The following is a 25,984-nucleotide window of genomic DNA, read 5'->3' as shown; positions in this document are numbered from 1 at the left end:
GGGTTCGGCAGTGTGTTTGCTTTCCTGGCTTTGGCTTGATGGTTAGCCCCAGGGAGATGGCACCTACAAGGCTATCGGGTTCCCTGGCAACCAGCCACCCTCGGCCCCTGAACCCTGTCCCCTCTCTGCAGGTGGGCCAGGTGGCTGGCTCCCAGGAGGCCACCACTCTCCTGAAGGGCCAGGAACACGCTCCTGTTTGCTGTCGTAGGTTCCCCAGCAGCTGGAGAGCTTGCTCACTCCCTCCCTGGATGCTCAGGGTGTTTCTGTGAACCAGTTTGAAACAAGAAGGGCAGCATTCCCCCAGCCCCAGCGAGGGAGGCTGAGAGCCTGTTCCTTGCCGGCCTTCTCCTCCCAGGGCGAGGCCCGGCCCACCCTCCGGTGGACGGCCTTCTCCCGTCTCCAGCTGTTCAGTCTCACCCCGACCACATGAGGAGCATTTACGAACGCAGAGTCCAGGGTCTCCCTCTGAGCGGATGGGTCTAGGTAGGGCCCAGGAATCTGCATATTAACAAACACCTACCCCACGCCCATGCTGCAGCAGGTGGTTTCTGGGCCACCTTGAGAAGCACAGCTGTGAACAGAGAGAAGCAGCACCAACTCAGGCCTGGTCTACACCCCCTGGGAAGAGCCCACAGGCTGTAGCTTGAAGCAACCTGGGTTTCAATGCTGGCTTCCCACGCATCCAGCTAGGTGACCTTGGGTAGTTTGGCTTAACTTCTCTGAACCTTGGTTTTGCTGTCTGTAAAATGAGGAAGAGCCAGTGGGTCTGGCTGGAGACCCCACTCCTCCCCTCTCTTTCCCACCTACCAAAGGAACAGGAGGGGCTGGCCTGGTTTCACCCTGTGTTTTGTAACACGTATTTACTTTTCTAGCAGAACAATGCAGGGGATGGAAAATCAGGCCGGCCCTCCAGCCAAGATGGGCTGACTCACACTCAGTCCTCAGGGCCTGGTGAGCTCCCCACAGCCCTGACTGGGGCCAGAGGGGAGGCCGGGCCCTGGCAACAGGGGCAGGAGAGGGTCCATGATGAGTCACCCTCTGCCTGCCCCTGAGTCATTTCCCAAGAATGTGCCTTGCCCCCGCCCCCCCCCCCCCCCCCTGCCAGGCAGCCACACCCTGCCACCCCCAGGGAGCCACTGATGCGATGACCCCCCTGCCAGCCCTCCCTGGATGCAGGTGTGCACCTGTTGGTTGTGTCTGTTATCACAATATTGAAACAACTCCCCATCAGTGGTTACATAGCAGCTGCTTTGAGCCTTGTGTTCCCCTGGCCACCCTGGCCCTTCCCGCAGGACCCAGGCCCTGATTAACCCTCAGCTCACCAGGGGGCCTCTCCAACTGTGCGTCACACACAGGCTGGCACCCACTCTGACCCAGCCATACTACCCCACTGGCCCATCTTGCAGATCCAGGCCTCACTGCGAACCCTGGACCGCTTTCCAGCACAATCCGTCCCACATCTCTGGACACTTCGTTTCAAACCTGTCCCTGGGCCTCTCGGACAGGGCTGGGAGGGAGGCCCAGCAAAGAGGTCACGCTGTCAGGGCAGAGAGTGGATGGAGCTGGGTGGGGCCAGACTGGCTCTGCCAGGCCTGGGATCCTGGCAGGACAGGCTGCCCAACCCAACCCCAAAACTCCTGTTCTCCCCTCAACGCCTAAGCCTACTTCCTCCCAAGCCTACTTCCTCCCACCCCGCCTGCCTCACAGGGTCCTGCCAGGGCTCACGTCTGCCAGACTGGTAGGGCTGCATTTCTTGGGCCAGTGTCCTGGAAGTGACAGCCCCTGGGGACGGCCCAGGTCAGGAGGTTAGGATTCCATTCCTTTGTGAGGCCGGGGGCCTGAGTGATGGACAGTCCAGATCACAAGGGGCAAAACACAAAATCAAATCAGCTTTTAACTTTGAGCCAACCAGGGTTTGAATCCTGCCTCTGCCATGCATCCAACAGTGTGACCTTAGGCAGGTAGCTTAACCTCTCTAAAACTCAGTTTGTCCTTCGTAAAATGAAGAAGAGCCAAGGAGCTTCGATGTCAAGTCCCATCTCCTTCATTGCCTAGGTGTAACCCTGGGAAAATGTCTTTACTTTTCTTTATTTCTTTTTCTTTTTGGTACATGCCCCTAGCGGGAACCGAACCTAGGACTCTCTGGTCCGCAAGCTGATGCTCCAACCACTAAACCAAACTGGCCAGGGTGTCTTTACCTTTCTGAACCTCGGTTCCTCCATCTGCAAAATGGGAACACTGGCACCTGCTCCTTAGGGTCTTGAAAGGATCTAGTGAAACCAGGCATGTAATAATGACTTCAACCACTTTTGTTGAGCATTTACTATGTGCTAGGCCCTGAGCTAAGTGCTTGTCTTGGGGGGTTGATACTATGTTTTCCGCTGTATTGAGGTATGATGGACATACAACAAAGTGCACATATTTAAAGTGTACCATCTTCCCAATGAGTCACAGGTTCGATTCCGGTCAAGGGCTCGTACCTCGGTTGCAGTTCACGCCCAGCCCTGGTTGGGGTCGTGCGGGAGGCAACCAGTCGCTGTGTCTCTCACATCGATGTTTCTCTCTCTCCCTGCCACTCTATCTGAACAAAAATGAAAAAAATATCCTTGGGTGAGGATTAAAAATAATAATAATAATAATAATAATAATAATAATAATAAAATAAAGTGTACTATCTGATGAGTTTTGACATAAGCACCCAACAGTGAAACTATCACCACAGTGGAGCTGATGAACTGGCCCCTCTTCCTCTCCTGTTTTTCAGACATGCAAAATGAAGCTCCAAGACATCACACGCCTGCTCAAGGCAGGAGGAAACTCAGGCTTTAAATGTTTTTTATTTTTAAAAAATTTGTATTTTATTTTTTTTTATCCTCACCAGAGGACATTTTTGCATTTATCTTCAGATAGAGTGGAAGGGAGAGGGGGAGGAAGAGAGAGAGAGAACCATCGATGTGAGAGAGACACATCGACTGGTTGCCACCCACACGACCTCAACCAGGGCTGGCGACAAACCACAACCAAGGTACGTGCCCTTAGGGGAAACCAAACCCAGGAATCTCTGGTTCGTGAGCCGAGACTCTAACTGCTGAGCCAAACCGGCCAGGGCTAAATATTTTTTCTTTACTGATTTGAGAGAGAAAGGAAGGGAGAGGGAGAGAGAGATAGAAACATCGATGAGAGAGAACATTGATTGGCCACCCTCACTGGGGATTGGGCCCACAACCTGGATATGTGTCCTGACCAGGGATCGAACCGGCGATCTCTTGGTAAATGGGTCGACGCTCAACCACTGAGCCACACTGACAAGGCAAAACTCAGGATTTAAACCCTACAGTCTGAGCCAGTGCCCTTGTTGTCTCCTTCACCCCCATTCAGCAAGATGCTTGGCAGAGTAGGTACTCTGTCATTTTTGTTGTTGTTAATCCTCACTCGAGGATACTTTCCCACTGACTTTTTAGACAGAGGGGAAGGAGAGAGGGAGAGAGAAAGAGAGAGAGGGAAACATCGATGTGAGAGAGACACATTGATTTGTTGCCTCCCACATGACCCCAATTGAACCTGCAACCCATGTACGTGCCCTTGACCAGAATTGAACCCACAACCTATCAGTCTGAGGGCCCTGATGCTCTACCTGCTGAGCCGAACCGGCTAGGGCACCCAATGTCATTGCTAAAGGAATGAATGAACAAGAGGGTCAGTGTACAGTGGTGGTTGCAGGGAAGGTCCCTAGAAAAGAACCAACCAAGGGTTAGAGATCCTGAGTCAAGACTATGGTAGAAGAGAGAGGGTTCATTCATTCATTCATTAAATATTTATTGAGCACCTGCTATGTGACGAGTCCTGTGCTAGGCATTCAGGATACAGGTCAGACACAGGTTCCTGCCCTCGGAGAGCTTGCTGCAGAGGACTAGGACTGGGGTAGGGATGGCATGGCACCTGTCCCATGTCCCCAGTGACAGAGCACCCCAGGCAGAAAGTCATGGAGCAGGGTCCTGGGGACACTATGAGGAAAGCCTCCAGACCACAGGCTGAGGGTGGTTGGAGCCCTGATGAGGAAGAAAGGACCCCCAGTTTCCTCATTGTCCTCCCTCCTGACGCCTCTGACATTTCCATGGATACCAGAGGGGGGATCTCTACCTTTTGTCCTCACAGTGCCTTCTACACATTTACTTATCCATTTATGAAGCACCTGCTGTATGCCTAGCTCTGGGGATACAGCAACTAGCAAGATATCGCCCTCACGCTCCCAGTCTGGGAAGGGAAAAGGAGAAAAATGCAAGCAGACAACCACATTTTTAAGAAATGAAATAACCTAAGTGCCTATCACTGGGGGAGTGGCTGATGCATGATGAAACCACCACAGTCTGGAAGGGTGGACAGGGGTCAGGAATGTGAGGGGTGTATAAGCCTCACAAGGAAGGAAGCCTGGTACAATCAGTGACATAAGGAAGTGAACCGCCATTGGATGTTGCATTTTTGCCATTTGTGATTTTAAATAGAGCTACCTCCATGTCTTTTGCCCTCCCGCTTGCCTGCCTCTGTCTGGGTCTGCCTGGGCCCTTTGTCCACTCTATCTGCTGAGGTCAAACATTCCTGGACTGGGGTAGCCAAGCCTCCACGGGCCACACTCTGGTCACCAGCTCAGGCTTAATCCCTCACCCAGGCCCAGGCCTCCAGGACTGATGAGTCAACACAAGCCAGCTCGGAACAAACGCCCCACCTTCCTGGCCTGGGGTCCCTCCTCCACGCCCGCCCTGCCCAGTCCATCCTGTTCCCCAGAAAGCACCCAGCCTCGGCTGGTCCGGGTGGCTCCAAAGCAGCCCTGTGCAGCGGAGCTTCCTGCAGCAGTGGAAACAGCTCAGATATATCTGGGAGGCGCTGGCTGCGTATGACGAGTGAGCGCTTGAAATGTGGCCAGCGCAACTGAGTTTTTACTTTTACCATTTATATTATATTTACTATTATTTATATAAAGATATAATATGTTCATATTCATTTAATTTATTTAAAGAGCCACATGTGGCTGGTTGCTAAGGCACTGGGAGGGTCCGGAGAGTCAGCCTGGGTCCAGGCATGAAGAAGTGGACATCCTGGGACCCTGGCCTCTGCCCCAGAGAGTCAGCCTGGGGGCTGGTTGGACAGCTGGGGCCTCAGGGACTGATTGGGGGGCGTCCCTTGGGGTTTGCTCTATTTTTTTTTATCCTCACCCAAGGACATTTTTCTACTTTTGTTCAGATAGAGTGGGAGGGAGAGAAGAAGGAGGAAGAGGAGGAGGAGGAGGAGAGAGAAAGAGAGAAACGTTGACGTGAAAGGAACACATTAAGTGGCTGCCACCCACACGACCCCAACCAAGGCTGGGGATGAACTGCAACCAAGGTACATGTCCCCGACCAGAATCAAACCCGCAACTCATTGGTCTGTGGGCCGATGCTCTAACAGCTGAGCCAAACCAGCCAGGACTGGGGTCTGCTCTATTGATGGGCTGAGCTTAGCTTTGGGTGCCTGTGGCCACCCCTCCACCTGTCCAGCCCTTGGCCTGACTCCAGCTTGATGGGCAGCATCATGACCTGAGCTGATCTCTCACTGTTAGAGTACCCAGCTCCAGCACTGTGTCTAACCTCCGTCATTCTCCCAGGCCTCGGACTGATTACATCACAGCCCTGCCTCTCCTTCTGCTGGTTCCCATCTCTGTTCCCCACTCCAAGCAGCTTCCAGAGGACCTGACTTAGGATGGGTGGTTGGTGCACATCTAATCTGCTGAAAGGCAATCGCAACACATCCCCCTTCCAACCAGGGGGACTCAGAGTCTACAACTGCCCTGGCCTAGTCCCCACAATGAACTTAAGTACAAAGACTTTGCTTTTGAAGTAACCCCAGGGCACAGGATCAAGGCATGAGGAAGACCTTGTGGGGTGGGGGCATGGCGTTAGGGGGAGTAGGAGGCTAACCAACCAGGGTGCAGAGGCAAGCTGGACCCTATAGTGGCTGATGGTGGTCCCCAAAAGATAAGTGCAAGTCCTAACCCCCTGCAACCTAGCATGTGATCTTACTTGGAAAAAGGGTCTTTGCAGATGTAACTAAGTTCAGGATCTCAAGGTGAGATCATCCTGGATTTAGGGTGGGACCTGCATCCAATGACAGGTGTCTTTACAAGAAAAGGGCAGTTGGGACACAGAGACACATGGAGGAGAGAATAAGGCCATGCGGCCACTGACTGAGGCAGAGATTGGAGTGATGGGAATCCAGGGAGGAGGACGAGCCACTGCCAAGGAATGAGTGCAGCGTTCTGTGACCGTACTGAAACTCTGGACTTGTACGCAAAAGTGAGTGGGTTGTACCGTGTGAGAATCATGTTTCAGTAAAGCAGAGTTATCAGCCCTGGCCCATTTGGCTCCGTGGTTAGGGCATAGGCCTGAGGACTGAAGGGTCAAGGGTTCGATTTCCGGTCAAGGGCACATACCTGGGTTGCAGGTTCAATCCTTGGCCCTGGTCTGGATCATGTGGGAAGCAACCAATTGATATGTCTCTCTCACATCGATATTTCTCCCTCTCTCTCTCTCCTTCTCTCCCTCCCTCCCTTCCACTCTGTCTAAAAATCAGTGGAAAATATCCTTGGATGAAGATTAAAAACAAAAACAACAAAAGCAGAGTTTTTCCTTTCCTACACTGCACCTTCTCAAATGCCAGCCCCTCAACAAAGGCCCATGGGAGATGGTCCCTCCCTCCAAGTTGGCTCTATTTACCCCTATTTATTTATGTATTTATTTTATTTTATTTTTTGAAATTTTTTTTCCTTTATTGATTTTAGAGAAACAGGAAAGGAGAGGGAGAGAGAGACAGAAACATCAATGAGAGAGAACATCATCGATTGACTGTGTGCTATATGCCCCCCAATGGGGATTTGGCTCAAAACCTGGGCATGTGCTTTGACTAGGAATTGAACCAGAAACGTCTTGGTGCATGGGTCTATGCTCAACCATCGAGCCACATCTGCCAGGCTATGTATTTATTTTTTAAATTTATCTTTATTGTTGAATGGATTACAGATTTCCCCCCTTTTTTGCCCCATTAACCCCCTCCTCCCCAATCCTGCCCCCCTTCTGCCTTCCCCACACTATCGTCTGTGTCCATTGGTTATGTATATGTACATAGAAGTTCTCTGGTTTATCTCATCCTGCCCTCCCTCCCGCCTTCCCTTTGAGGTTCATCAGTCTAACAACCGATTTGTACTTCTTGGTTCCTTCATCTTTTTCACCCATTCCCCCGTCCCCTCCCATCTGGCAAGCAACAAAAAGTTCTCTGTGTCTATGAGTCTGTTTCTGTTCTGCTTGCTCATTTTGCTTGTAGATTCAATTGTTGATAGATATGTATTTATTGCCATTTTATTGTTCATATTTTTGTTTTCCTTCAAGAAGACCCTTCAGCATTTCATATAATACTGGTTTGAGCCCGGCCGGTGTGGTTCACTGGTTGAGTGTTGACCCATGCACCAAGAGGTCGCCAGTTCAATTCCTGGTCAGGGCACATGCCCAGGTTGTAGGCCAAATCCCCAGTGGGGGGCATGCAGGAGGCCAATTGATGTTCTCTCTCATCGTTGTTTCTATCTCTCTCTCCCTCTTCCTTCCTCTCTCTAAAAAATCAATAAGGAAAAAAATATTTTTAAAAATGCCCTGGCCAGTTTTGCTCAGTGGTTAGAGCATTGGCCCGCAGACCAGAGAGTCCCAGGTTCGGTTCCTGCTAGGGGCACATACCTTGGTTGCAGTTTGTCCCCAGCTCTGGTTGGGGTCGTGCAGATGGCGACCAATAGATGTGTCTCTCTCATGTCGATGTTTCTCTCTCTCTCTCCCCCTCTCCTCCCTCCCACTCTATCTGCAGATAAATGCAAAAAAACAAATGTCCTCAGGTGAGGATAAAAACAAACAAATAAATAAATAAATTTTAAAAATACTGGTTTGGTGGTGATGAACTCCTTTAGCTTTTTCTTGTCTGGGAAACTATATGTCATTGACTCTAAATGATAACTTTGCAGGATAGAGTAATCTTGGTTGTAGGTCGTTGCTTTTCATCACCTTGAATATCTCTTGCCACTTCTTTCTGGCCTGCAAAGTTCATTTTGAGAAATCAGCTGACAGTCTTATGGGAGCTCCTTTATAGGTAATGAACTGCTTTTCTCTTGCTGCTTTTAAGATTCTCTTTTTGTCTTTAACCTTTGGCATTTTGATGATGTGTTTTGGTGTGGCCCTCTTTGGGTTCATCTTGTTTGGGACTCTCTGTGCTTCCTGGACTTGTATGTCTGTTTCCTTCACGAAGTTAGGGAAGTTTTCCGTCATTATTTTTTCAAATAGGTTTTCAATTTCTTGTTCCCTCTCTTTTCCTTCTGGCACCCCCATAGTTCAAATGTTGGCATGCTTGAAGTTGTCCCAGAGGCTCCTTATACTGTTCTCATTTTTTTGGATTCTTTTTTCTTTTTGCTATTTTATTTGGGTGATTTTTGCTTCCTTATATTCCAATTCAATGGTTTGCTTCTTGGCTTTACCAACTCTACTATTGATTTTCTGTACATTATTCTTTATTTCAGTTAGTGCATCCTTCATTTCTGACTTGTCCTTTTTATGTTGTTGATGTTCTCACAAAGTTCCTTGGAGTTCTCCTTAAGTTCCTTGAAGTTCTCACTAAGTTCCTTGAGCATCCTATAACCAGTGTTTTGAACTCTACATCTGATTGAATGCTTATCTCCATTTTGTTTAGTTCTTTTCCTGGAGTTTTGTTCTTTTCTTTCATTTGGGACATGTTTCTTTGTCTACTCATTTTTGCTGCTCTCCTGTGTTTGTTTCTGTGTATTATGTAGAGTTGCTATGTCTCCTGGGCTTTGTCGGATGGCCTATTGTTGTAGGTGTCCTATAGGATCCAGTGGCGCAGCTCCCTGGTCATCCAGCTGGGCACTCAAGGTGCACCCCTAGTGTGGATTGTACACACTTTTGTTGTAACTGAGTCTTGATTGCTGTTGGCACGTCAATAGGAGGGATTTATTCAGGCTGATCAGCTACAAGGACTGCTGTGCCCACTGACCACTGGCCTCTGACTCCCTTGGAGGATCAGTGGTGTAGAGGCCCAACACACAGAGCAAGACTTACTTCATCAGGGCTCTGGTACCCACTGAGTCCACTCATTGAGTGTGTCACTTGTGGAGGTGGTTGGGTGGTGGTGCTTTGATGTGGTCTGAAGCTCTGGGGCAAGGTCAACCACTGCCTGTGTTCTATCCGGGGCCACCAGGCATAAACTACAAAGTGATCTGCCGATTGCTGCTTCTTGTGCTGGGTTTGGAGGTGCCCAGGAAAAGCCAAGTTGTGAAGCAAGGCTGGTTGCTTCTAGTGCTAGGCCTGGACCACTTAATGAGAGGTATGGGGCTTGCTGAGACCAGATGCTGCTTGTCTGGAGATTTTAGAAAAATCTGAAGCGAAAAAAAAGAACAATCCTATGGTAAAGCCATTGGAAACAGCTTGGGTGGGCCCAAAAGTGGGGTGGGGCAGGGCCTCAGGGAATCACCAGAGCAGGACAAACAGTGTGATCCAGGCTGCTGGAGTCCCAGATATGGTGCCTGTCTGCTGAATCTGTGGAGGAAGGGCTCACCAAAGGAACAATGGCCTCTGCCAGCACGTCTGTCTGGGAGAAAGTGCCCCTCCAGCTCTTTCCCCAATGCCAAACAGCTCAGTTCCTCACTGTATGTCTCTGGTGCCTTTCCAGCTGCCTCCCCCATGCTGGAGCCTGGAGGGTGCCAGTCCGAGTAAGTTTGTGCGCGGGCCCTTTAAGAGGAGCTGCCTGGGACTGTGGGGACCTCCACCTCCCTCAGCCTCAGTTCCCGCTGGTTTTTCCAGCCAGAAGTGATGGGGACTTCTCTTCCTGGCACTGGAACCCTGAACTGGGTGCCTGGTGTGGGACAGGGACCCCTCACTCCTCACCTCCCAGCCGAGGTGTCCCTCCTGATTTTTATCCTCCACATGTGGGTGTGGGACCAGCCCGTCTGCGCCTTTGGCCCTCCTACCAGGCTCATGTGGCTGCTTCTCTCATTTCGTAGTTGTGGGACTTCCATTCAGCTCCATGTTAGGTGGTTCTGAATGATGGCTGTGCTGTAGTTTAGTTTTGATGTGGTTGTGGGAGGAGGCGAGACCGCATTACCTACGCTGCCATCTTGACCGGAAGTGCACCCCTCTATTTTTATATTATCGTGGTAAAGTACACAGAACATACACTTACCACTTTACGTGCACAGTGTGGTGGCATCTAGTACTTCACATTGTTGTGCTACCATCACCACCATCCTCCTCCACAACTTTCTTATCTTACAAAACTGAAACTCCGCATCCATTAAATATTAACTCCCATTCCTCCTTCTTCCTGCTCCTGGAAACGACCCTTCTACTTGTCTCTATGAAGTGACAACTCTAGGGACCGCATATAAATGAAACCAATAATTGCCCTTTGTGTTGGGCTTCTTTCACTTAGCATAATGTCCTCAAGTTTCATCTGTGTTGTAGCATCTGTCAGACTGTCCTTCCTTTTTAAAAAAAAAATTTTTTTTTTCTTTATTGATTTTAGAGAGAGAGAAAGAGAGAGATGGAAACATCGGCCCTGGCCAATCTGGCTCAGCGGTTAGAGCATCGGCCTGTGGACCAGAGAGTCCTGGGTTTGGTTCCCGCTAAGGGCATGCACCTCGGTTGCAGTTTGTCCCCGGCCCCAGTTGGGGTTGTGTGGGTGGCAGCCACTTGATGTGTCTCTCTCAGGTCGATGTTTTTTTCTCTCTCTCTTCCCCCCTCTCTCCCTCCCACTCTAATTGAAGATAAATGCAAAAATGTCCTTGGGTGAGGATAAAAAAAAAAAAAGAAACATTGATGAGAGAGAACATCAACTGGCCGCCTCCTGCATGCTCCCTACTGGGGATCGGGCCCACAACCTGGGCATGTGCCCTGACTGGGAATCAAACAGGTGACCTCTTGGGGCATGGGTCAAAGCTCAACTACTGAGCCACACCGGCCTGGCACAATGTCCTTCCTTTTTAAGGCTGAATAATTTCCATGTTACCCCATGTTAAAGGAGGAGACACTACAGCCACATACACTGCAGAGACCCTGGAAGGTGGCAGGGCCGGAAGACACACCCAGGCCAACCTGACTCCAGCACCACCACTCACCACTTACCACTCTGCAACCCAGTCCCCTCCCAAGCACCTCGGGATGCTCTGTGACACCCTGCACTGGGTCCTGCCCCCTTCCCTCCTCTCCGAGAGCACCTAGGGCTTGGAGGGCCCTTTGCTCCCCTTTGGGCCCCGACTGCACATGCAGCTCCACGTGGAGTCCAGAAGCAGTGAAGCAGCATTTGTGGGAGTGACTGGGCTTGGAGGTGGGTTGGGGGTCAAAGTGGGTGGGGCCTGGCTTTGATGCCCTCTGGGTCAGGCTCCCCCAGACTCTGCCTGTTGTTCAAACAAAGCCACCTAATGACCAGGACCTCTGCATTGAGTCGGGCAGGCTACCACCTGCACACCTGTACGCAGTTGCCCTGCCAATGACCCCTAAGACTTTCCAGGTTCCCAAATCCGAGAGGCCTCTGAGCTCTGCTCTGAGAAGGGGGAAGAAAGTGGAGGCAGCCCTGGGACCAATGGGATTGGTGCAGAAAGCAGACTGAGAGTACCCGAGGGATTAGGGGAGGGAGAAAGGAAGCTTAATGGGACCAACTTTCCTTTTGGAGTGATGAAAATGTTCTGGAAGTGGAGAGTGAGGCTGGTTGCACAATCTTATGAATGTATTAAAAGCCATTTAACTGTATACTTAAAAATGATTAAAGGGTAACTTTTATGTTATGTGTATTTTACCACAATTTTAAAAATGCACAACTCTCTTCAGCTTCAGCACTATCCCAGGGCCCTTATGCATTCTAGGGCTCAGCACTAGGACCACTGGTGTCCCGCAAGGGTCTGCACTCTAGACCCTCTCACTCCATCCCCCTCTTCATCCCACCTGCCCCTGGTGCCACACTGAGTATCCAACAGAGAACATTTCCCTACAGGACACCTTCCAGGGGCCTCTGTGTTAGGATTGGGCCCAGTGTTTATTCAAGTAAATGCATGATTGCCCTGGCCACGTGGCTCAGTTTGTTGGAGCATCATCTTGTGCACCAAGATTGTGGGTTTGATTCCCTGGCAGGAGACAAACCTAGGTTGTGGTTCTATCCCAGGTCGGGATGCATATGGGAGACTACTGATCGACGTTTCTCTCTCATATCGATGTTTCTCTCGCTCCCTCCCTTCCTCTCTCTAAGCATGTCCTCGAGTGAGAATTAAAAATAAACATATAAATAATAATAATAAATGAATTTAATAGTATAAAAAATGCATCACTGCCTGCCTGGTGTGGCTCACTGGTTGAGCATCGACCCGTGCACCAAGAGGTCAACAGTTCGATTCCCAGTCAGGGCACATGCCCAGGTTGTGGGCCCAATCTCCAGTGGGGGGCATGCAGGAGGTAGCCAATCAATGTTCTCTCTCATCGATGTTTCTATCTCTCGCTCTTCTGTCCTCTCTCTTTAAAATCAATAAAGAAAAAATATTAGCCCTGTCCAGTTTGGCTCAGTGGTTAGAGTGTTGGCCTATGGACCTAAGGGTTGTGGGTTTGATTCCCAGTCCAGGGTACGTACCTGGATTGCAGGTTCGATCTGAGCCCCAGTCAGGGCCCTGAGGGAGCAACCAATCAATGTGTCTCTCTCACATCAATGTTTTTTAAGAGAAAAGAGAAAAACATAAAGAAAAAAAAATATTGAAAAACAATGCATTATTAATGGTTGAGTTTCCTGCAGCAGTGGCCTGTCTGCAGAGAAGATATTCAAAGACATGGCATGTGGTTTCTGGAGTCTTCAAAACACACCTCACCAAAAGGCAGCTTTGGCTTGGTCACTCCCCCAGGGCAAGTAGGAAGCAGCAAGTAGGAACAGGTTGGAGGTCCTGCCCCTTGAACTGACTTAATGTTCCTGGCATCCCCATTGCATTACCCCATCTACCTGGCACCTCCTCAGTCCAAGGACAGGATGCCTGGCTATCTTTCCAGCTCAGGCTGGGAAATCACATCTTTGGTACTTCAGCTCCAGCCCTGAGGGAAGAAAGCTTTGGAGAACCCAAGTCCTGGGTTTGAGCTCCTTATTAGCTAGCTGTGTGACCTTGAGCAAGTTACTCAACTTCTCTGTGCCTTAGTTTCCTTGTCATTAAAATAGTTGTGACCTGCACCCGGCCAGTATGACTCAGTTGGTTGAGCATTGTTCCGTGTACCAAGTCACCAGGTGGATTCCTGGTCAGGGTACATGCCAGGGTTGCAGGCTGGATTCCCGGAGGCAGCCGATCAATGTTTCTATCTTTCTCTCCCCCACTCCCTCCTTTCCTTTCACTCTCTTATCCTCGGGTGAGAATTAACAACACCAAATGATTTATTTATTTATTTATTTATTTTTTGGTATGTGCCCCTAGCAGAAACCAAACCCGGGACTCTCTGGTCCGCAGGCTGACACTCCCACTGCTGAGCCAAACCGGCCAGAGCAACAACAAATAATTTAGATGATAGTCATAGAATATAAAATTAACCCTTTTGATGTGTACAATTCGGTGGCGTTTGGCGCATTCACAATGCGGTGCACCCAGCACCTTCACAGAGTTCCAAACATTTCATCCCTACAGGGTTTGCTCTCAAGGATTCACTGTACGAATGTTGGTAAAGCCTTAGAATAGTGCCTGGTGCGGCACATGCCGATGAGTGCTCAATAAATAAATGGCAGGAATAATTAGTAGAACAGTGGTCATAACAGGGAACCTGAGGCCGGTGGTGGGATTAAGTCACTTCCCTGGGGCTTCAGGAGGAGGATTTAGGTTCTCGCTCCCCTCGTGGCCCCATTTTCCACTTTGAGCTCCCTGTACCCACCCACTGTCGCACCCCTCCCCCACCCAGGGTCCCGCCCTCACCGGCTGGGAGGCTGGCGCTGACGGATCCAGGAAATCTGGAGCCTCTTCCGCAGTTTCAGGGCCTTTCCTCGGCGCCTTTTGGCTTTTCTTGGCCCTTTGCCAGCATCTCCCACACCCGCTGCTGCTCCCCCAAGCTGTCACTTTCTGCGGCAAAGGGGACGTGTGGGGTGGAGTGGGGCGGCCAGGAAGATTCAGGCGGGGCAGAAGGAGATGAATGGGCGGGGAGGCACGCCCACATCTGGGAGGGGCTCTCAGAGCAGACCGCCCACACTTAGGAGCTCGCCACCTCCTTCTCCAGGGCCAGCATTTACTCCGAGCCTCCCGGGATCCCCTGCATCCAGCAGGTCCCCGGGAATCTGCATATTAACATGCACCCTGCTGAAGGGAGTCTTAGGAGCTGTAAAGTTTGGGACGGACTACTGTGGCCTCATCCTTCCAGGTGTAAACACCCTGCTCTGTGGTTACTTTGTGCCAGTTTAATGCCTTTCGTGCTGTAACAATAGCTGGTTGTTAATGCTCACTACACACATGCACTGACACCCAGGAAAAACGTGAGTTTCCTTGATGAGCGCGGGGTACGGCAAAACATCTCTGGATCCTTCTCCCTCAACTCCTCAATGTGTGGAGACCCAGGAGCTTTGGACTAGGGCGACTGCCACCTTGTAGAGCCATGGACTGTCGTTTGCTGCCACCTTGTGGCAGATGCGGGAACTTCGCGCTCCATTTCCATCCTTGATAACCCTAACGAAGAAAACACACTGAACACCTACCGTGTGCCAGGTCGCCACTAAGATCCACCGGACCTAAGTCAGACAGAGAAAGAGAAATGCCATATGATTTCACTTATGTGTAGAATCTAGAGAACAAAATAAATGAACAAACAAAACAGATACAGGATTATAGATACAGAGAGCAAACTGAGGGTTGCCAGATGGGAGAGGAGTTCAGAGGGGGCTGGGTGAAAAAGATGAAAGGATTACAAATTGGCAGTTACAAAATAGTCACGAGGATGTAAGGTACAGCATGAGGAATATAGTTAATAATATTGTAATTACTATGTATTGTGTCAGGTGAGTACTAGAATTATCAGGGGAATCACTTTGTAAATTGTATAATTGTCTAACCACTGTGCTGTAAACATGAAACTAATAAGATAATACTGAATGTCAACTGCAATTAAAAAAAAAAGATCCTGTGGATCCGGGGACAGATAACAAGACAGACATGGTCTCAGAATGTGTGAAGCTCACAGCCTCCCAGAGAGAAAGTCAATAACCCACAAATAAGTAAAATGAATGAGTAAATTAGATGATTACAGGGTGTGATACAAGTTAGGAATAAAACAGGGGCTGGGTATCACAGCGTGAAAAGATATGTTTGATGAACTGAGTGTCTGTCTCCTGCACACCCACTCCCTGCCCAGGGTGTGGGTCGTGCAAGGGCATGTGCACCTGTCTGACTCCCACCCTGTGTAAAGCCACCCAGTGCTGGCACATAGTTGGTGCTCAAGTACACGATGACAACGCTGTCCAGAGCCAGTTTCTTGGCTCCTCCAGGCCAAACGGATGGGGAGAGGAAAGAGGGACTTATGGAAGAGAGGCTGGGTCCCCTGGGGGTCCTGGGATTGCCATAAGGGTTTGGGTGAGGATGATGAACAACCCTCCCACAGAGGCCCCAGTCCACCCTGTTTTAAATTATACCCTGATACCTCTTGCTGCTTCTTTCTTTTTTGTGGTACGTGCCCAGGGGCCGAACTCGGACTCTCTGGTCCACAGGCTGACTCTCAACCGCTGAGCCAAACTGGCCAGGGCACCACTTGCTTCTTGAACCCCTTCCTTGCTTATTTTTTTATTTGGCATTTTTCACCATCTCACATACTATATATTTGCCTTATTTATTTAACGTCTGTCTTTCTCCATCCCGGAATATAAAGTCCAAGATGGCAAGGATTTTTGTCTATGTTGTTCACTGATGACTCTCCAGCACCTGGAGGTGCCTGACACTTAGTAGGTGCTCTGTAAAGGTTTGCAGAGTGAATGAATGATGCATGGGAGGACTTGAGGGCAGGGATGTGAGGGCTCTGGGGCGAGGCCAGTGGGAAGGACCCGGCTTAGAGCCCAAACAGAGGCCAAGTGTGAATTATACTAGGAGGGGAGGCACTGGGCAGGGCAAAGGTCCGCCTAGGGGCAGAGCAGGACCGGGTGTAGAACCTTGGGGCGGGGTCTTCCTGGGATTGGGTCATTCCCGAGGTGGTGTGCGTTAAGGGAGAGACCAGTATGGGGGCGGGGCCCACTCGAGTAGTTGCCAATCAGAATGAAGAGCCAGACTGGGGGCGTGGTCAAACAAGAAACTAAAACGAAGGGGGTGGCTAAGACTGGGGCGGGGCCAGGCAGCAACGGGACCAATCAAGGAGCCGGATGAGTCTGGGCGGGGCGGTGGGCGGGCCCATCACTGGGCGGGACTAGTCCAGAGGCGGGGCCGGGCCACGATCTCTGCTGTCCCGGGTCCTGGAGCTCTCCCACCCCGCAGATTTCCCTCCCGACCCGCAGGCCCCTCCCTGGCCGGCCAGGGCCCAGGGTGCGCAGGGCTCGACTCGCTAGGCTTGGTGACTTTGGTCGGGCCTCTGAGGCATTGCGCTCGGAGTCCGGCGGCTACGGGGTCCCTGGCGGGCTGAGCTCCTCACTGCCCGGGGCTGCTTCCCCGGAGACTCGCAGGGCGCGGGTGAGCCGGCCCGTGCATGCATGCTTGTGTACATGCTTGTGTTTGTGTGTGCATGTGCTCATCGGTGTGTATGTGCGTGTGTGTGTACATCTGTGTGCACAAGAGGAATTGTTTGTGTGCGTGGAGTTGGGTAAGTGCATGCTCCAGGGAGCTGAGCGTGTGTGAAAGTTACACGAGTGTGCAAGGGTGGTTCCATGTTGGAGGAGAGTCATGCATGTGTGTGTGTGTGTGTGTGTGTGTGACAGAGAGAGTACGTGTGAAATTTGGTAAAGACTGTGTGTGTCAAGTATCTGGGAGGAAACGGGAGGGAAGGTACAGTGATTCTAAGCGAGCTGTGGGGTGCGTAGGTGGTGAATTGTGGGAGTGTAAGAATTGAAAATGCCTGTGTTTCCATGTGAGTGGCAGTGAAGGGTGCTTCTTGGGGCCTCCATGTGAAGGTGTAGGGACCAAGGAAAATTTTGGGGTACTGATTGCTCTTGAAGGGTGAATGTGGTCTGGGCAGTGGGTAATGGACCGGGCAGGTGTTGGGGCCTGGCCGAGAATAACTTGAGGATTACATTGAGTCCTTTGCTCTGAGGTCTGGGGAGATTTGTGGATGGGGCCAGAGGGGGTGGCCCTACCCCATGCATCTTGCGTGGGGGAACAGTGGGTAGGGTTCTTGTTTTATGTGGAGGGAGCTGCTACCTCACTAGTCATCTGTCACCCAGGCTCTGTGCTCACTCCTACCTGAGTGGCTTCTGTTGGGCTCCCGTGAGAACATGGTGCAGAAGTACCAGTCTCCTGTCCGCATCTACAAGTACCCATTCGAGCTGGTCATGGCGGTGAGTGACCCCTGGTTCTCCAGACCCTGTGTGCTGGTTGGAGGGATACAGGACGTCAGCTATGAAGGGAAGGAAAGGCAATCCCTCAGTCCCTGGATCAGAAGGAATTATTGAGCTACTTGGTTAACTTGGTGGGTCCAGCTTCTAACCAGTGACCCCTCAGCCTGGCCATCCTACTGTTCACTACAACTTCTTGAATCCTTGCCCACTGACAAAACACAAGGTCGGTCTTTCTTTTCCTTGTTGAAGCTTACGTGCTCTCTTGTCTCAGGATTCTCTGACAGAAAATAGGGTATCAGGGGCTAAGCCACTGCTGTCATTTTATGTAATGATAAGAATATTAATAATAGTAAACACATTAATGATGGTGATGATGATGGCAGCCATTCACTGAGCGTGTATGGTATGTACAGTAAGTACAAAGAATATATGTAAAGACATATTCCATTTCCAATAGCTTGCATTATTCTCATTTTACCTCCACTAAACTGAAGATTGGACAGGTGACAGGATGGTTCCAAGTTCTGTGGCTAGGAAGAGGTAGAGCTGGGGCTCAGATCTATGCAAGGGGACCCCAGAATCATGATTTTAACCACAACACCTCCAGGGTCCTCCTTCCATTTGTACACCCTCTGTGTGTGTCCTGCCCGATCTTACTCTGTGGCTCTACCTACATATGTATTTCTAGTCACATAAAGGATTAGAAAACATCTGCCCTGCCCGGTTTGGCTCATCGGTTAGAGCGTTGGCCTGCGGTCCGGAGAGACCCGGGTTCGGTTCCCGCTAAGGGCGTGTACCTTGGTTGCAGTTTGTCCCCGGCCCTGGTTGGGTCGTGTGGGTGGCAACTACTTGATGTACGTTGATGTTTCTCTCTCTCTCCCACTCTATCTGAACAAAATATCTAAAAAAAAAAAAATGTCCTTGGGTGAGGATTAAAAAAGAAAAGAAAACACCTGAGTCTTTCATACCTGTTGTGCTGTTACATGTAGATGGTTCCAGGTCAGGAAAGAAGCAGGGGGCATACTGACTAACTAGATAACCTTGGGCAAGTTACTTAGCCTCTCTGAACCTCGACTCCCCATCTCTAAAATGAGAATTACATAGTCTCTTAATCCAGGCATCCTGCTGAGGAATAAATGAATCAATATATATAAAGCTTCCCGTGCAGTGTCTGGCACAGATCAAATGCTATTATTGTTTTTGTTAGCGTTATTGTTGTTGCCTGTGGCTATGTGACTTTTCTTCATGTGTAATGGGGTGGGACACCAGAGGGTGATCAAGAGGACCTGGGGACACTCAGTCAGAAGCCCTGGGTCCCTGTTGTTGCTCCTCCGTGTTCTGGCTTTGTTTCTTCAGGAAGTCACTGAATTTCTCTGAGACTTGGTTTCTTCATTTGAGAAATAGAAATGGTTATAAGCACCTCATAATGTTGTCATGAGGATTAAAGATGATTAGTGTGTGTGTGTGTGTGTGTGTGTGTGTGTGTGTAGGTGTGTGTACAACCTAGTGCAGGGCCTGGCCCATACTAAGCAGACAATAAATGGCAGATAAATATAAAAATTCTCCTCTAAGGCTCCAGGCAGTTCACATATTCTAAGATCCTGGGACTCATTCCTTCATTCATTCATTTACTCAATAGAAAAGAGACACTGTCCCCACCCCTCTGGGACAATGCAGGGCTCATGGTTCTCTGACATAAAGTGGAGACAAATAACAATAGGATGAAAAACTAATATATATATTTTTTGCATGGGCTTAAAAATGTAAATTTAATTTAGCGTGTTTAGGATTCTCAAAAATATTTACAATCATTGCACTTTAAAATAAAACATGTCCAGCACCTCAGACCGTGTTAACAGGACCAGGAATGTACTCGCGTCACCTTTTCTGGACTGTGTTAAGCATATTCTGCGGGCTTTGTGGTCCATAAATGGGGGCAAGTCTCCGTTTACTTCCTACCTGCCGGCAGTCTCTAGGTACTAATGTATAGAGCCGTGGGTTCATTAGGAAACAAAGGTTTTCAGATATATGTTATCTATATCTGCTCTAATTTAAGTTATTCAGATTTTTCAAATACCGTGTCGCCTTATCTTCCACACAGTTTTTGTCAGTGAAAGGGCTCCAAACCGCTGTAACATCCCGACAAAGCCACTTTGCCGACTGTTTACAAAACATCATTGTCCCCGAAATAGCTGCATAACTCAACATAACTTGTGCACTGTGTGGGCACAAAGGGGGTTTTCTGCACTTAATGTCCGTCTTTGTTTCTCAGCTAAACACTTGCCCTCAGTTTGGGTCAGATGCCAGGAAAGTTTTGGATGAACTCAACTGTTTCTGCCACATCCGGGTGACCAGACCAACTGGCCTTTCAGTTTTTCTGTTTAACAAAACTGACTTGAGAATCAAAGCCTCCCTCACTTCTTCCAAAGGCCCCCAGTGATGCTACAAAAGATGAAATTGAGCTCACGGAACTGGTTATAAGGTAGCACTGAGGCAACCTGTCAAGATCCAGCTTTTAAAAATTAAAAAAAAATTTTTTTCTCTTTAATTTCAAAAATTTAACTAATCCAATGAATGGATGTCTCTCTCCTTGGGCCAAATCCCTCCATGTGAATTCTGTTCTGGAGAGGTGGAATTCCAGGGGAATTTTGCTTTCTTCTTCCTTGATAGCACTCGGTATTGTTTGGTTCAAACAACGAGCTTGGATTATATTGATAAGCAGAGGAAAGTGGTTAAGACCATGCAGGCAGCTGATTTATCCAAGGTTGGCGAGGGTCCTGGCTCCCTCTGAATGTGGGTACCAGGAAGTGTGTGCGTGTGGGTCTTTGTGGAGACCCCTGTGTATAGGACACAGAGGCCTTGTATTGGACTGTGGATTGTGGTCACCGAAGTCCTGAAGGCCACTCTGGTCAGCCTACAGTGTGTCGTGAATGGATTCTAGGTTATCTGGGCTCTTTGCCCAAATGGCTCTCCACCAGCTGGGTCCCTGCTCCTGATTCTCACCTGGAAAATGGAGATAATAGCGGCCTAGCTCCTCAGAGAGTTGAAGTGATGATTCAGTGAAGAAATGTGGTGCCCAGACAGGGCCTGGCACGTTGTTAATGCTTGTGAAATATTACTTAGATTTATTATTATTATTATTATTATTATTATTATTATTATTTTTTTTTTTTTGATCCTCACCCGAGGACATTTTTACATTCATCTTCAGATACAGCTGGAGGGAGAGAGGGAGAAAGAGAGAGAGAGAGAGAGAGAGAGAGAGAGAGAGAGAGAGAAACATCAATGTGAGAGAATCACATTGATTGGTTGCCACCTGCACAACCCCCCCCAACAGGGGCCAGGGATGAACCACAACTGAGGTATGTGTCCTTGGCCGGAATCAAACCCAGGACTCTTTGGTCTGCGGGCAACACTCTTACCGCTGAGCCAAACCGGCCAGGGCTTATTGTTACTATTTATTGTTTCAACAGCTTTATTGAGCTGTAACTCACATACCATTCACCTTTGCAAAAGGTAAAAGTAAGAGGGTTTTAGTATCTTCATAGAGTTGGGCAACCATCACTACTGTCAGTTTTGGAACATCTTCATCACCCCAAAAAGAAATCTGTACTCTTTAGTCATCATCCCCTAATCTCCCCCATTCTGCCCAGCCCTAGATAATCACTAATCTACTTTCTGTCTCTACCAATGTACCTATTTTGGACATTTTATATAAATCCAATCATAAAATATGTGGGTTTTTTTTAGTGACTGGCATAATATTTTCAAGGTTCATCCACAATGTAGCATGATTCAGAACTTTATTTCTTTTTATGGCTGAATAATGTTTCGTTGTATGGATGGACACATTCGTTTATCCATTCATCAGTTGATGGACTTTAGATTGTGTCCAATTTGGGGCTACTATGAATATCATTGCTATGAATACTTATGTACAAGTTTTTATGTGAACACATTTCTTCCAAAGAAATTCCTGGTGTGAATAATTGTGGTTATTTGGTGGGTTTAGGAAGATTCTATTTTAAATTTTATGTAGCAGACATGTGCACAGTGCTTCATAGGTCCCAGGTACTGTTCTGAGCCCATTCACAGATTAATTCATGTACTTCTCATAACCACCCCATGAGATAGATTTGGTGGGTAGTCCCATGCTACAGATGAGGAAACTGAGGCACAGGAAAGCTACGTGAATTACCCACAGCCACAAAGGGAACACACGGCGGGTGGGAATTTAACTGCAGGTAGTCAGCTCCAGAATTTATATTCCCAACCATGAGCTCTGCCATTTCTCAAAGCTGAGGATCTAAAGTTATAGGGGTGCCATCTGGGCTGAGTGAGTGGTCCCACTGGGGCAGTTCCCATCAGGGCTGTGTCCAGAATGCCTGCACCCCATCAGGACCTTGCAAAGGGGAGCGCACCCAGCCCCCGCAGACCCTGGCCTCTGGTGGGCAGCCGCTGCCGCCACAGCCTGGGAGCACGATCTGAGCCCCTGAGCCCCCAGCCCCTCAGGCCAGCTCAGAGGCAGGTACTAGTATAGCAGCCTTAGCTGTGGCAGAAGAGGGAACGGAGGCTTAGAGAGGTCAAGGAGACCATCCCTGAGTCCGTGTCCTTTGCTGGACTGTGTAACAAAGCACGACAGCTGGATAGCTTAGAATAACACAGAGTTGGTGTCTGTCCTCCAGGACAGAAGTCCAAGGCCGAGGTGCCAGGGGTGCCGGGGTGCCGTGCTCCCTCCTAACGCACTAGGAAGGCTTCTCTCTGAGCTTCTGGCAGTTTCTTGGCTGTGTCAGCATGACTCCAATCTTTTTTTTTTTTTATCCTCACCAGAGGACATTTTTCCTTTTTTTGTTCAGATAGAGTGGGAGGGAGAGAGAGGAAGAGAGAGAGAAACATTGACGTGAAAGGGACACATCAAGTGGCTGCCACCTGCACAACACAACCAGGGCCGGGACAAACTGCAACCAAGGTACGTGCCCTTGGCGGGAACTGAACCGGGTCTCTCTGGGCTGCAGGCTGACACTCTAACCGCTGAGCCAAACTGGCCAGGGCAGCATGCCTCCAATCTTCACATGGCCTGTTTCCTGTTTCCTGTGCGTGTGCCTCTGTCCAAAAGCCCCCTTTTATAAGGATACCAGCCATATTGGATTTATAAGGAATGACCTCCTTTTAACTTGATTACCTCTATTTCCAAATAAGGTCACCATCTGAGGTACTTGGGGAACCTCTTTTGTGGGGGACACGATTCGGCCCATAACGCTTAGTACATGGCTTCGTAGGTAAATGGCAGAGGTTTGTACTTAGGGAACCTGACCCCACAGCCTGAGCTCACAGCCAGACATTCTGGATTTGGACTGGATGTTCAGTAAACATCTGTGCACCAGCGACCTCTGTGGCTTCGGCAATGACCTGACCGCCTTTTTTTCCTGCCCAGGGGTCCCTGTGGGGCTCAAAACCCTATGGCTTCAAGTCCTCTCAGATTCTGCAAGCCTAAAGGAGATGGCTCGGAGTAGAATTTCCTAAGCAATAAGCCTTTCATGTGGAGGAAGGGTTATGGAGGTGAGGGCTGTCGTCAGCAATTAAGTGTTAAAATATTTAAAGACCTGGCTTTTTGTATCGATAAACAGCTTGTAGTTTAGCAAATGGGTTATTAATAAGGAGCAGCCTCTGAAGGTAAATCCTTGCAGTCCAGGCCAAGGGCAGGCACAGTTGAAACTGTTGTTATGGACATAGTTTTAATAAAGCAGCAGGGGCTTATTTAAATGAGTTTAAATTAGTTCCCTGGAGCCTGTCATCTGATCCGTTGCTAACAGATTAAGAGAAGCAATATTTTCCACCCTGGATTGCTTACAGGGCTCTGAGGCCCTCTGATTTGGGCTGGGAGAACAGAGGCGATCCATTGCCCAGAAGGGTGATCTTCTGAATTCAGGGGGGCCCTGAAATAAACGAGGTCCTCATTCATGAGCTTACTCATGCATTAGTTCATGCATGCATGCACGTATGCATCCACAAATATTTATAGCGTTTCCACTGTGTGCCAAGTGCAGGGACTATGAAAGAGTTGATTCCTAGTACTTTTTTGAATACATCATTGTTCTGTTAATTTTATATGGTATTTGCTTGTTTACTCGTTCAAATGGGTCTTTTAAATTAAAGTAAGCTTCAGGAAAGTGGGGACCATGTCTGTCTAGTTCTGTCTTGACCTGATTTTCTTGACATGACCCCTTTTTGCAGAGAGGGGGAGAGAGAGAGAGAGAGAGAGAGAGAGAGAGAGAGAGAGAGAGAGAGACCAGGCAAATGCCATGAAGGATGATTTGTAATGAAGGAAGATCAAGTCGCCAGCCGAAGGTCTGGAAGGCATCCAGGTGGAGCCCAGCTGAGGGGTGGAGGCTCTTGGGGTCAGAACTTGTCTCTCTGAAGAAATGGATGTGGTGAGGTTGGGCCACCGTGAGAGTCAGAAAGTGACTGGTGGGTCAACTTATCTCTCCAAGAACTTTGGGACTTTGGAAGGTTTTAAGCCAGGAAGTGTCGTGATCAGATTTGGGGTTTAGGAGGATCCCCTTGCTGCCCAAAAGTGGATCAATGGAGTTTCTATCCTGAAGTGTGGAGAAACAGACAGGTGAAGGAGGTCAGGCGCATTCCTGAGACACTTGGAACATCCTAAAATAACGTTTCCCTCCCATGAGATCCTGACATACCGCTAAATGTCCAGACTGGCTGGGCTGGCCTCGCCGCCTCACCCCTCCAGGAGCCGTCAGGAGTACCAGCCGATAAGTCCATGGGCAGGGAGAGCCTTCAGAGGAGGGTTCCCCTGCCCCGCTCCCCACCCCTGGGTGAGAACCACAGCAGGATTAAGTGCAGTTGCTGGGCTGGGCAGCCAGGCTGTATCCTTCCCTAGTGCTGGAGAGGCCAGGCATTCTGATGGCATGACCTCATGAGGAGGCAGGGTCCCCGCCAGGCTCATCTTGTGAGGAGCCCACAGAAGCAGAAAGGATAATCGCTAGGCAGTGCTAACTGTGCCCCATGCTGCAGTTTGGGGTCTGGGAACCTATGAAAAACAGGCAAAACTGTTCATCTGCACCTGGGTCAGGATAATTCATTGGCCAATAGCTGCAGATGCACCGCTCTCATGCCCAGAGGGGAACGACTTGGGCATTTATTTATTCACCTGTGCACGGAACACCTTCCAGAGCTTAGCTCTCCACAGGTGGACAATGAACAGCAACACACAGGCACAAGCTACCCTCTGGGCTGTGCGCCTGCCGCAGTGCACGGCAGGTGTAGACAGAAGCCCACTCACGCTGAGATGTGGGTGTGGGACTTGTCCTGCTCCATCTGCTCTTCTAGGTGTATATGTGATGAGAGTTCAGCTTCCTGCTTTGTCCCCAGCACTTCCTTCCTTCCTTCCTTCCTTCCTTCCTTCCTTCCTTCCTTCCTTCCTTCCTTCCTTCCTTCCATGCCACCATTCACAAATACTGGCTGGGTGTCCCCAGTGTCCCAGGTTGCACGAGGACACTGGGGAATCCATTGGCCCAGAAAACAGACAAAGAGACAGGTCAATGCTTCTGGTAGGGCTATAAACCACCTAGGAGATGGTTTACTCTCTTTTTTTTTATCCTCACTCGAGGACATTTTTTTTTTTTTTTTCATTTTTTTGTTTGGATAGAGTGGGAGGGAGAGAGAGGAAGAGAGAGAAACATCGATGTGAAAGGTACATGTCAAGTGGCTGCCACCCGCACAACCCAACCAGGGCTGGGGACAAACTGCAACCGAGATACGTGCCCTTAGCGGGAACTGAACCTGGGTTTCTCTGGACCACAGGCCAACGCTCTAACCGCTGAGCTAAATCAGCCAGGGCTGGTTTACTCTCTTTTTAAAAAATTTGGTAAAATATACATAACACAAAATTTCCTATTTTAACCTTTTTTTTTTCAGTTTTTTAAAAAAAATTTTCTTTATTGATTTTAGAGAGGAAGGAAGAGGGAGAGAGATAGAAACATCGATGAAAGAGAACATCGATTGGCTGCCTCCTACATGCCCCCCACTGGGGATCGGGCCCACAACCTGGGCATGTGCCCTGACCAGGAATCGCACCAGTGACCTCTTGGTGCATGGGTTGACGCTGAGCCACAGCAGCTGGCCTATTTTAACCATTTTTAAGTGTGCAGGTCAGTGACATTAAGTCATTCACAATGTTGCGTAACGATCACCATTATCCATCTCCGCAAATTTTTTATCTTCCCCAAATGAACTTCTGCACCCATTGAACACTAACTCCCTGTTCTTTCCTCCCCCCAACCCCTGGTAACCACCATTCTACTCTCTGTCTCTATAAATCTGACTACTCTAGGTACCTTATATAAGTGGAATTATACAATATTTGTCCTTTTGCGTCTGCGTTCTTTTACTTAGCATCATGTTTGAGGCTCATCCATGTTGTAGC

General features: G+C 49.2%; 1 protein-coding gene across 1 annotated transcript in view; it reads left to right on the top strand.

Moving 5' to 3' along the window:
• The first annotated feature begins 16,534 nt into the window (after positions 1–16,534).
• SEC14L5 (SEC14 like lipid binding 5) overlaps positions 16,535–25,984 on the top strand; it is a 45,991-nt gene continuing 36,541 nt past the window's right edge. Inside the window, exons 1-2 of the mRNA XM_036279859.1 lie at positions 16,535–16,576; positions 17,428–17,541. Of these exons, the coding sequence (XP_036135752.1) occupies positions 17,479–17,541 (63 nt within the window). The 5' untranslated portion in view covers positions 16,535–16,576; positions 17,428–17,478. The remainder of the gene's footprint in view (positions 16,577–17,427; positions 17,542–25,984) is intronic.

Source organism: Molossus molossus, unplaced genomic scaffold, assembly GCF_014108415.1.
Source record: "Molossus molossus isolate mMolMol1 unplaced genomic scaffold, mMolMol1.p scaffold_m16_p_3, whole genome shotgun sequence".
In the NCBI taxonomy this organism is placed as follows: Eukaryota; Metazoa; Chordata; class Mammalia; order Chiroptera; family Molossidae; genus Molossus; species Molossus molossus.
This window is presented reverse-complemented; position numbering and strand designations above follow the sequence as displayed.